The 13,182-nt window shown below is 38.5% G+C and overlaps 1 protein-coding gene across 1 annotated transcript in view; it reads left to right on the top strand.

The window, feature by feature from the left end:
• HYDIN (HYDIN axonemal central pair apparatus protein) overlaps positions 1-13,182 on the top strand; it is a 326,854-nt gene that overhangs the window by 58,481 nt on the left and 255,191 nt on the right. The window contains exon 7 of the mRNA XM_059381282.1: positions 3,107-3,231. Within this exon, the coding sequence (XP_059237265.1) occupies positions 3,107-3,231 (125 nt within the window). The remainder of the gene's footprint in view (positions 1-3,106; positions 3,232-13,182) is intronic.

Consider the following 13,182-nt stretch of genomic DNA (forward strand, 5'->3'; position numbering starts at 1 on the left):
GAGTTCATGCTCATGGCAGCTTATTTGCTTTCCCTTTCGTGTTGTCTCAAGAGTCTGTAGCTGCAGACAGGAGCAGGTGTGAAAACTAACTCTAGTACAAGGTGAACTGAAGTGAGAAGTAAAAAGAAAGTTCGAGCCTCTGAGGAAGGAGACTTTGTTCACAACACAGAATCCAGGAAGATTCTAGTTAAGAAGTGCCTTTGAGTCTGGGCAGTGATAAGTGACTTTGGAGGCATTAGGACCTGTGGAAAATGCTAAATATTCTTGTGGGAGCCTAGCAGCTGGGGAATGTCTGTCCAGGGGGCACGGTCTGGTTGGAACAGAGAGGGGGCGCTGCTCGGTGAGGTTATGGTGAAGGGAGCGGAGCCCTCCTGTCCTTTCCTTCCCCAACTGATTTGGGATGTGACAGATAACGTGGGACATTTGCACACACATTATGTGTTCAATGAAAATGTAAAATCTTATTGGGAGCAGATTGTGTGGAACCTCAAATGCCTAGGACTTTGAGCTTTATTACGTACATTATGAGGACCACTGAAAGTGTTGAGATGCATGTGTTATGACCTATAGATGTTTTTTATGGTATCCCTAGAGCAGTGTGAAGGATTGAGAGGAGAATAATAAAAACTTGAACTCATTTAAACACCCAAGATCATCCTCAGGCTCATCGTCCATCTGGAGGCTGCCAGTGATGGAGATAACAGAAATAATAATAAACATTAGTTTAGCACTGCCTAGTGCCAGGTTTTGTTCTCTACAATTTACCTGTGTCTGCTCCTTTGGTCCACCTGACAAACCTACGGAGTAGGTGCTGTCCTTACCCTCATCTTACAGACCAGGAGACCGAAGCTTCAGTGACTTGCCCCAAGGTCATGGCAGAGCTGAGTTTTGAACTTTTTCTGTTGGCTTCAGGCTAGGGACCACTACCCGCATAGAGCCTCTACACAGTGCCTGCGGTTCACTGGAGAGCTGGGGCTATAGGTGTGGGAGAAGGACAAGGGAATGGGAAAATAAAGAAGTGAATGTAGAGGGAGATCCAAATAGAGAGCCCCAGAGAAAAGAAACAGTTTCCCATGGTGGGAAGCACTGCAGAGAAGATCTCGGGTATCACCATGTCCTGCCCTCACCATGGCTCTGTACCCTCACAGAAGCTTAGGCTTTCGGACATGAAGTTCATTACCTAAGGGAAGATTTCAGGGATAGAACTAAAAAACAGTGGTGATAGAAGTAAATAATCAGAAAAAATGTAGCCTGCCAGATACATTGTACAACACGTTACTTTGAAAAACTAGCAATTTAGAGAAGTGAAATGGACCATGAAAATAATTAAATGGGCTGGGTTTTCTATTTAGAAGGAAGAACTCTGTAAGTTATTTAAGGTATCTCATGATCAGATCCAGCTTCTCTCTTACCACTTCCTTCCAGGGAAATGAAATGAAACGATTTCCTGTTCCCAAAGCCACCCTACCACCCCATCGTGTGTCCATGCACAAATTCTATTTTCAAGGCATAGAACTTATCCCCAGTTTGCCTTTCTAAATGCTCTCCACCAGTCTCCAGCTTGCTGTCACCCAGGAGGCTGACTTGCGTGGCATGGGTCAACAGGCTCCCATCCCTTTGGCTTCTGATTGGGTTCAGCCAGTGGGAGTCCCAGCAGGTGACCAGATGAGAGGATGTGAAGTCAGGACACTTTGTCCCCTAGTGTCTTCCCTGTGAGGCCATCTGGACTGTCTGTCTCTCTCGACTAAAGGTCCTTGCTCCTCGTACAGCAGCGTTCTCATAGGACTCCTGTAGGTTTCAAAACACTCCTTCTCCTTGGCTCTTTGGGCCTAGAGGTCATAATGGCTTAACTCTTTATAACCCTGGGGGATTGTATCATTTGTAGTTCCCCTTCCCCTTCTGTTAAGCAGACCCTTTATTAAAAGTGCCCTAAAGTCATCCTCACGTGATTGTGTGATCTTTGGGAGTCTCACAGAGTTTTCCATTATGAAACCTTCTCTTTACTGACCTATCACAAAACTTGTTTTTTTTTTTTATCCCTTTGAAGGTATTTTTCTTCTGCAAATTATAGTATTTGCAGACATGTTTTAGGGCTGACCCCTGGAATCACTCCATGAATGTTAAAAGAGTGGCTGAATAGCAAGGACCCAAACGAGAATATTACTGTATCCTTTAAATTTCTCTTACACCTGCTGGTCTAATACTGCTATTTTAACCTTAAAAGGAAAGTTCTTTCATGTCAGGGGAGAAGTGTACTTTACTTCTGAATCACCAAATTGTTCTAGTGCCTGCAGTGCTAGAACTCCCCTTCCTCCACAACCTCTCTTCCACTCTTGCTGGGAACGCAAGCTGGTGCAGCCACTTTGGAGAAAAGCATGGAGGTTCCTCAAAAAAGTTAAAAATAGAGCTGCCTTATGACCCAGCAATTGCACTACTGGGTATTTATCCCAAAAATACAGAGGTAGTGAAAAGAAGGGGTACATACACCCCAATGTTCATAGCACCCATGTCAAAGACGGCCAAACTATGGAAGGAGCCCAGATGCCTCTCAACAGATAAATGGTCCAAGAAGATGTGGTCCATAGACACGATGGAATATTACTCAGCCATCAGAAAGGATGAATACCCAGTTTTTACATCAACATGGACGGAACTGGAAGAGATTACGCTGAGTGAAATAAATCAAGCAGAGAAAGTCAGTTATCATATGGTTTCACTTAATTTGTGGAGCATAAGGAATAGCAGCGAGGACATTAGGAGAAGGAAGGGAAAACTGAAGGAGGGGAAATCAGAGGGGAAGAAGAATTATGAGAGGCTGTGGACTTCGAGAAACAACCTGAGAGTTTTAGCGGGGATGGGGGTTGGAGGATGGGTGAGCCCAGTGATGGATATTAAGGAGGTCCCATATTGCATGGAGCACTGGCTGCTGTACACAAACAATGAATCATGGAACACTACATCAAATACTAATGATGTACTGTATGGTGACTAACAACAAAATATAATAAGAAAAGAAAAGAAAAAAAAGAACTCCCTTATCCTTTCCTCCTCCCCCTCACACCAGAAAGGAATGGGCTCTGATAGTGTGTCTCACCGTGTGCTGCAGGCCTTTCTCCGTGGAGCCATCTTGCGGAACTCTTAATGTGGGGGAGTCCATGCAGCTGGAAGTGGATTTTGAGCCGCAGACTGCGGGCAGCCACAGCAAAAGGCTTATCGTGCATTACGACACAGGTATGCGTCCTTCTTTGTTATAAGAAAGGTCAGATGGGGGTCGCCTGGGTGGCTCAGTGGATTAAGCCCGCTGCCTTCAGCTCAAGGTCATGATCTCAGTGTCCTGGGATCGAGCCCCGCATTGGGCTCTCTGCTCAACAGGGAGCCTGCTTCCCCTTCTCTCTCTGCCTGGCTCTCTGCCTACTTGTGATCTCTCTCTCTGTCAAATAAATAAATAAAATCTTAAAAAAAAAAAAAGAAAGAAAGGTCGGATGGAAAATATGGTGAAACAAAATAGGAAATGGTTCTTTTGGCTGCTTTAAGCTAAGCTAAGATCCATAAGGTGAAGAACCAAAGAATGAATGTCTCCCACAGAAATAATGTTGAGCCAGAAATAAATCCCACCAGACTGGTTTTTCCAATGCTTGAAAGTCTGACAAATAACAGTTCTCAGGAAGGGAACTAAACCCTGAAGTCACACCGGCAGCTTAATTGTATTTATATGTAAATGAAACATTATGGTAACTGAATACCCCATGGATTTTCCATTTGATTTATTACTGCAATTGTCTTAAAGTTAAAACAAAATGTAAATCCCAGTTCAGAATGTCTCCTGTGTGCTGACCAGTCTATGTAAGATCCACTTGCCTTAACCCTTAGAATGCACAACATCTTACTTAAATGTGATTCTGTGTCTATTGCTACCAGCATTTTCTGAAGGCTCCAGTCTGGACAATAACAAGAATTATACACTGTTTTTCGCTAATATTTAATTGATGGTCATGTAGGCTGCATGTACGCTAGGGAAGTCTCCAAAGTTGGTTGTTAGATTAATATTTTACATTGCCATTTATTATTTCATGATTTTTCTCATTTCCTTCTCACTTCTTTTTTCCCCATTTGTGTTTATTGACCCAGATTGTCTGCATCTGGAGGGCACTGTAGGCAGAAAACACAAGTGCACCGCCAGGGAAAGAGCAACAGATGACATCTGGGTCACAGTTCAGAGTTGCTGCTTTTGTGGACACACCTCTGAGCAGGGCAGCTCTAGTCCATGCTTAAGGACCCGTTGTTAAATGGTCCAAGTTCCACGTTGCCTGAGGGAGCAACACATACCCCCTGTGTATCTTATCTTTCAGTGTAAGTCAGGATTCACTGGCTGCTAGCAAGGCAAACCTTAAGCAAAAAGGGGAGTTTTGACCCATATAACCCAGCAGAGAAAGGTAAAAAGCATAGCTTATAACACATCAGGAACATGAATGTTTCCAAAGTACCTGTGCCATTTTACAGGCCCATCAGCAGAGCCTGAGACTTCCGATTGCTTCAGATCCTTGCTCATAAACGCAGTTGTCCTCGTCTTTTTTTTCCTGCTACCACATAGTGTTGTCTTGTTCATTTTAGACCCACTAGTAGTGTGAAGCTCTGTCTTCTAGTGGTTTTAGTTTTTATCTAATGATTAATGAGGTTGCGGACTTTTTCCTGTGCTTACTGGCCATTCATATATCTTTTTTAATGAAGTGTCTGTTCAAGTCTTTTGCTCATTTTTTATTGAGTTGTTTTTTTCTTTTATTAATTTGTAAGAGTACTTTATAACTTGTATTCTGAACACTAATCACTTGTCAGGTATGTGTATTGTTAATATGTTCTTCCAGTCTGTAGCGTCCCCTGTTTCATTTCCTTCATATTTCTTCAGCAGCAGAAATTTTTAATTTTGATTATGTTGACATTATCAAAATGCATTATTGATGCATTTTCCTTTAAGATTAATGCTTTTTGGGGCACCTGGGTGGCTCAGTGGGTTAAAGCCTCTGCTTTCGGCTCAGGTCATGATCTCAGGGTCTTGGGATCGAGCCCCACATTGGGCTCTCTGCTCAGCAGGGAGCCTGCTTCCTCCTCTCTCTCTGCCTACTTGTGATCTCTGTCTGTCAAATAAATAAATAAAATCTTAAAAAAGAAAAGATTAATGCTCTTTGCCTTCTTGCTAGGAAATCATCACCTTATCAAGGATCACAGACATACTCTGTTTACTTTTAAAAGAGTAATGGTTGTAGCTTCTTTGTTGAGATTAATGATTGATCTTTGATTTCATATTTGTATGAATATGTGTGAGGTAGGGACTGTGTTTGATTTCCCCCCTTTGTGGATTCTTGGCTCTTCTCCCTTCTGTAATCTTGTTCTGGAATTCCAATCAGTTACTCTGTTATTCTGTTCCTTAGTCTATTATTATTCTCATTTATTCCTTTTTTTAAAATAAGAGATTAACATTTTTGAAAATGATTTATTTGAAAGAGAGAGAGAACGTGAAAGCAGGAATGTTGGCAAAGGAAGAGGGAGAGAATCTCAAGTAGACTCTTCACTGAGTGTGTAGCCCATGTGGGCCTTGACCCTAGGGCCCTGAGATCATGACCTGAGCTGAAACCAAGAGTCAGAAGCTTAACCAACCAACCACCCAGGTGCCCTGATTTTTTATGCCTTTAAACCTCTACTGTACTTTTTCCATTTCTTTGTCTTTGTAGAACTTCTCTGAATACTTTTTCTTCTCTATTCAATAATTCCCTCTTCCGTGAAGTCTCATCTGCTGAGTTTTAATTTTTCAATTATAAGTATTTTCATTTCTGAAATTTTATTTGGTTCTTGATTCAATCTGTTCTTCAATCTGATTACTTTCTACTCTTTAATTCTTCAAGTTTCCCTTTTATTTCTTAAGCATGTTAAACATTGTCATTCTCATTCTGTTTCTGAGCATTTAAACATATTAAATCTGTTTATTTAGTTAGTTTGCTTTTTATTAGTTCTGATGGTTTTCAACCACGATATCTGTGGGGGAGGAAGAATACGGTTTTCCTCCACTCTTCTAAGCTTTTGGCTGGGCTCCCTATAGCAAAGGACAGATTAAGAAGAGAAAAACATACACATTTATTTAATGTAAGTTTTCCTTTGATGCATGCAGGCCAAGTCCAGGAAGCCAGAGGGGTTCCTCAAGATCAGCCAAGAAGGTCCTTGGCTTCACTAGGAAGTGAAAGCACAGTTTATTGAAGATAAGGAGAGAGCAGATATGGATGGAGATTCTGGGAGACTCAGAAAGGAAAAGAGGGAGTCTTGTCTTTGTCAGGGTCTGGTATGCATATCCCCTCAGGCATCTAGAAACTGGTTAGAAGGAAGAAGACAAAGGCCCAGGTCTTATTCCTTGGAGCCAGGGGGGCCTTGGCCTGGAGATATCTGGAGCCCTGGTCTGGAATGCGCACATGATGACTTCCTCGGGTCATTCTCATCTGGTTCTTCCTTAGATGTTATCTGTTCTAGAGAAATCATTAACTCCTTGTCCCTTACAAGGAGGATATACTGAGCGATGTGTTAAGTGGGGTGGGGGTGCAGGTTCTGGTAAGAACAGAAACAGGAAAAGGAGCAAAAGCAGATTTTTAGGGAGTCTTTCTCTTTGCCTATCTCCTTGAGGCATGCAAGCTTTCATAAGGAAATAAAGACCTGGAGGAGTGGTTAAATCTGAGTTGGGTTTTTTGTTTTTGTTTTTGTTTTTGTTTTTGTTAGGTCTGGTGAAGAGCAGAGAACTGTTGAGAGAGAACTGACAAAAGACAGCCTGGGCACTACACTATTTCTTGGAATTTTTCACTTTGATGTTCTTACTTTCTGATAGGGTTAGTGATGGATTTTAAAGTAGTTTAAAAACTGTTTTTATCAACTATTTTAGTTATTTCAGTCTCCAGTTGAATTTGCTGCTTAAAACTGACTCTATGTCTTTTTTCACATCATTCAGCATGACTTAAGGAGTAGTTATCCTTTCCTACTGTCCTATAACGCTCTCTATGTAGTATAGTATGAATGTGGTTTATCTCTCACGTATTTAGATTTTCGCTAATTTCTCTCAGCAGTAGTGTGCTGGGTAGAAGTCTTGAACATTGTGGTTAGGTTTATTCCTTTATAGCCTTATTTTTTATGTTTATTATTTACATATTATGTAATCTTCATTACATTTTTTAGTGAGGTATAATCTAGATACAATAAGATGCACAGTTCTTCAGTGTACAGTTTGGTGAGTTTTGGCAAGACCTGTGTAATGACCACTCCGTTAAGGATATCCTCCGTTAAGGATAGAGAACATCCCTGGCTTCAGGGTCCTCTCATGCCCTTTCCAGTCAGTCCCTCCATCCCCGTCCCAGGCATTCTGCATCCTCTCACCCTATAGTCGTGTTGCTTGTTCTTGGACTTCAAATAAATATGCTCAATAGAGTATATAGTCTCTTGTGTCTGGTTTCTTTCACTCAACATAATGTTTTGGAGATGTATTCATGAGGTTGCGTGTAGCAAACTCCCTTCTTTACCCGTGAGCAGTATCCCACTGTAGGCTTATCCATGGTTTATTTGTTCTCCTGTTAATGTAACTTTAGTTTGTTTGAAGTTTGGGATTATTATGAATAGAGCTTGAATAACCATTCTTGTACAAGTTGTGTGTGTGTGTGTGTGTGTGAGTGTATGTGTTTTTATTTTTCTCAAGTAAATGTTTAGGGGTAAGGTTGCTGGGTCATAGAGTAGGTATATGTTTTAACTTTCTGAAAAGCTTCCAGTTTTCTAAAGTGGGTGAAGCATTTTAAAGACCAACCACAGCACCCCCTCACCAAGCCAGGTGGTAGATAGGTCTTCTGGTTACTCCACATTCTCATTAACTCTGGGTCATTGTCGATCTTTTAATTTTAGTCATCCTAGCTGCAGAGTTATTATTAGCCAAATATTAACAAAAGCCTATATATTTTGCTTTTTTTAAATATTTTGTTTTTAATTGGCATTTCTCCAGTGACTAATGATGTTGAGTATCTTTTCATTTGCTTAGACCATTTTTATGTATTCTATTCTCAAGTGTGTATTCAGAGGTTTTGCTTATACTTTAGGAGGTTATTTGAACTTTTGTTATTGACTCATGGCTTTTTTTTTTTCCCAATACAGGCCTTTCAGAAACAGTTATTACAAGTATCTCCTAAAAGTAGATTATCTTTCTAATTTTCTTACTAGTATCTTTCATTAGCAAAAGAATTTAATTTTGATGAAGTACAGTTTATCACTTCCTTTATAGCTGGAGTGGTATATTTCTTCTAATTTTATTTTCTAAAATTTGGGAGCATATCAAAAAGGAGTTGTATTTTGTATATTGATCTTTTATATTTTCAAACCTTGAGAAATTAACTTATTAACTCCTACTTTATCTGTAGGTGATTTTGGATTTTGTATATACACAGGGCATCTGCAAATAATGATAGTTTTATTCTTTTTCAGTCCTTAAGCCTTTTATTTCTTTTTTTTTTTTAAACTTTTATTTATTTATTTATTTGACAGACAGAGATCACAAGTAGGCCGAGAGGCAAGCAGAGAGAGAGAGGGAGGCAGGCTCCCTGCTGAGCAGAGAGCCCGATGCGGGGCTCGATCTCAGGACCCTGGGATCATGACCTGAGCCAAAGGCAGAGGCTTTAACCCACTGAGCCACCCAGGTGCCCCAAGCCTTTTATTCCTTATTCTTTCTTGCACAGCTAGGCCTTTATCAGAGTTTAATGGAAATTATGACAGCAAACATCCTTCTCTTGTTCTCAGTCTCAGAGTGGAAGTTCTCACTGTTTCATCATTTAGTATGATGCTCTTAATGGATACTCTCTTTCAGATTAAGAACATTTCCTTCCATCTCTAGGTTTCTAAGAACTTTAATTTTGAATGGGTGTTGACTTTCATATATTACTTATGCATTTGTTGAGATGGTCATATATTATTTCACCTTTTCATGCAATGGCTTCTTCTTTGGTCTGAAAAAAAATGAATCAGTCTCATAAAACAAGCTGGGAATTATTCTACTTTTTCATTCTCTACAAGTGTTGTTGTCATTTATAATATTCATATTATTTCTTCTTTAAGGGTTTAGAAAATTTGCTTTTCAAGCTATCTGGGCCTAGAGCCTTTTTTGGGAGGTTTTTAGTTATTCAGTTTATTTAGTACATTTAGATCTACTAAGGTGTTTCTGTTTTGTTTCCTTGTGTAATTTTTGGTAAACTTTTTAAAGAAAATTTTCTGTTTAATCTAAAAATTTAAATTTGTTGGCATAAAATGTTCATAATAACCCTAAGAAGGGAGGGGAGTCGGGGAATGGATGAGCCTGGTGGTGGTTATTAAGGAGGATACTTATTGCACGGAGCACTGGGTGTTATATGTAAACAGTGGATCTTGGAACGCTACGTCAAAAACTAATTTGTTTTATGGTAACTAACATAACGCAATAAAAATTTTAAAAGACAAAAGAAAACAAAAAACCCTAAGCTTTGTGATGTCTGCAGGTTTTATAGCAGATCTCCTCTTTCATTCTTGATATTGGTAATTTGTGTCTTCTGGCTTCCTTCCTTCCTCCCTTCCTTTCTTCCTTCCTTTTTTTATTCTTGAATTTCAATAAATGCCTTTGTGTTGTCAGTGTTAATAGTGGGTGAAAGTGAAAAATATGAGTGTTAATAAATTCAATCAATGATAAATTTCTTCCATCTGGATCTCTATATCTTTGTGAGTTATCATATTCATTTATGTCAGCCCCTAAAATTAAGTATTGGAAAAAATGTGGCCTTAGAATTATGTTTGGATTACTTTATCACAAAGTGTTTTAAATCAGGAGTTAAAAAAGAATGAAGCATAGTCAATTTTTGTTGGTAAACATAATTGTTGATAAACATACCAAATTATCTTTAAAATATCTTTCATCTTTAGCTCATTTTGAATCGTATTTTTAATATATTTGACATATGAGTACTCTAGTACTCTAGTCCTAGTACTCTAGTACTCATATGTATGAATATGTATATACGTACCCGTAGTATATAATATAATTATAAATGAACAAGTATACATAGGGTGGTGGTATAATGTCAAAAATTTTATTTGGTTGGATTTTGAGACCAACAGTTTAGAATGCTCCATAACGCAACAGAATCAAAGCTTGAGAGAAGACTTAACTAATAATCAAATCTAAATTTTACAAATGAAAAACTGAAGCTTTAAGAAACCAAGTGAAAAGAAAAGAAAAGAAAAGAAACCAAGTGGCTTCCAAGTTTGCTTGAGTAGCAGAAACACAATTAAAGCCCAGGCTCAGACAGTAATCTGCTGTGCAGTGCTTTTTCCACCAGAGTAGATCACCTCTATAATCTCTCAAGTCACTATCTAGGTACTTTTACTCCCTTAATTTATTGACTGTGAAATGCAGCTCTCACTGGCCTTCAATCTGTATTTTAACTTTTGGGTAAGTATTTGAGTTGACACCCATACTTGCATTTATAGTCGTGTGCCAAAGGAAACAAGTATTCGTGTATTAAAATTGAATCACCACAGCAATGTTGATTTCCACACTGTGAGGTTATGGCGTCAACTTTGGTTGACAGTCATTTTCTGAAGATGCAGATAGAGGTAAGCTATCTTGTAGCATTTTTCTTTACATGAAATGAACTGCTGATAAGAATATGCTTTCATCTTTATTGTGGGTTATCAATGACCGGAACCTATAACCTTTCATTAGTGAAAAACAGTAATGACTGTCTAAACACAATCATGGAGCTTTTCCAGGCAGCCATGATCATTGCCTTCTCATTTCACTAAATAAGCATCTGATTGAATGTTCTGCAGCTGTTTCAAGTATGAATTGATTTGAGGAGGGAAGTTTCTCTTGGATTTTTTTTCATACTTCCTCAAACGATGTTCCAAAAGGAGGAACATTGATAATCCTCAGCGGGAAGTACTCAATCACATTTCTAACAGTTATGTTTATGCCCTTCAGTTGCTGGTCCTCCATTGGATAGAAATTCTTGATTAAATGCAGCTAGGAGATTTTTCTTTTTCATCAACCAGAGTTTGAACCAGTGCTCTAGAATCAAGGAGGTTGAGTGTAAATTTCACCAATATCTAATATTTTACTCATCAGTGTTTACCTGAACCAGAACTCTTCTGTGCTTTCTTCTGTATATGCCTTTCTGTGGTGAAACCAAGTTTGTTTAGGAAATTGATTTTACCACAGAAATGATTTTGTTACCTTTTTATAATAGTCTAAAAGAGAAGAACTGAAGTAACTTGATACCTTTTACAAACTGATTCTTCCGGAAGAGATTAAGAACACAATTAGTCAAGACTACATTCTTAAAAACAAAATAGAACAAAACCAGAAACAAAATAGTTGAGTAAACTAATTCTATCATTTTCAATAAAACTGAGATGTGAAAATATTATTTGACTCTTAAAAGATTAATAAATGGTTAACTGCTTAAGTTTTGCACTTTTTAACTGGGTATTGAGAAACTTTAGGTAATCTAGGGGTTCAAGGAGATACTAGTATTTAAAACAGGCTTTAAGGAAAAACATATTCTTATTAAACCTTTGGTTACCAGAATGAACCCTAGAAGTAAGAGCATAAAAGTGTTTTTTATTCAATGCCTGGTGAGGTTGCTGTCATCTTAGAGGTGACATTAACCACTGGAACAATCAGGAAATGGAGCTGATGCACTTACTCAGCATTTTTTAAGTATTATGTCTCTTATTAAAGAGGAGATATTTCAATTCAGGAGTCAGAAGTTGGCAAATAGGCTCTTTTCCCCCAAAGATATCATGATGTATTATTATTAAAGATAAAAGTAATCATAATATTAGTACTTCAAAGGACAGCTTTATAGTCATTTATGTATTGTACTCTAATAAACCATAAAGAAGATCTTTTTTTTCCTCCTAAAGGCCAAGAAAGGAATACCAAAATAGAACATAGCAAGTAATTGAGTGCAATATGTTAGCTCACAGTTGCTAAATAATATGTATCTGAATATCCTGGTGCAGCCCACCCTGCATAAGCTTTGTTTCAGCTGTGGGATTATTATGATTAATTATTAGTGTGTGCTGTTATAATTAGAAAACCTAGCAAAACATAGTTATGGTAAAAGAGTAAATGTTTTAACATGACTTCAGAGGCAATGGAAACATTCCTTGACTATTTCCTTTTCTTCATTTCTTCTTCCATACCTTAGGATAGGGAATAGCACAAGTTTGGATGCACAGATGGTCAAGATTGTTTAGGAGGTTGGAATGAGGTTTCTGTCAATTACATAGCAAGTGAAGACTCGAGTCATGAGGTGTTCACATTTAAAAGGACATTAGAGGACATCTCTTAACCCCATTATTTTATTTTATTAAAAAAAATCTTTTGATGTATAGTTGACACATAGTGTCATATTAGTTTCAGGTATACAACATTGTGATTGGGCATTTGTACACATCACAAAACACTTGTGTAGTTGCCATCTGTCGCCATTCCAAATTCATGCAATACAATTGACTATATTCCCTATGCTGTACTTTTTATTCCTGTGACTGACTTTATAACTGGAAGTTTTTACCTCTTGACACCGTTCACCTACTTCACTCCCCCCACCCCTTTTGCTGCAATCACCAGATTATTCTCTGCATTTATGCAACTCCCTTTATTTTAGAGATGAGTTAACTGAGGTTCAGAGACATTGAAAACTAGCCACCTAAGTAAAGCTGGAACTTGAACCCAGGTCTTTGGCATCCTCTGAGGCCAGCATACTTTCTGTAATCCTCCACTGCCTTCTATGGAGATGGAGAATACTGACTTTGACATTGCCACTGATTTGCTGCGTGAGCTCAGTCAAGCAAATCTTGGAAGTTGTTTCCTGCACCTTTCAAAGAAAGAGCACTTCTAAAGAAGTTTGATTCAGCAATTCACTTGCATGGGTGAATTTGACCCTGCTGTGACCAGGAAATGAAAAACACTCTTTCCACCAACTTGCTAGTTCCTAGAGAATCTATGGCTCCACTCATATATTTTATTTATTGCCCTCTGTTGTCTGAAAGTACTGAAACCACAGTATGAAATATATTGTGTATATAGCTAGCTTCGTATTTTTTTGGTAAACTTAGTTTTGTTCATTTTTTTCTTTTGTT

Source organism: Mustela nigripes, chromosome 17 (genome assembly GCF_022355385.1).
Source record: "Mustela nigripes isolate SB6536 chromosome 17, MUSNIG.SB6536, whole genome shotgun sequence".
NCBI lineage: Eukaryota > Metazoa > Chordata > Mammalia > Carnivora > Mustelidae > Mustela > Mustela nigripes.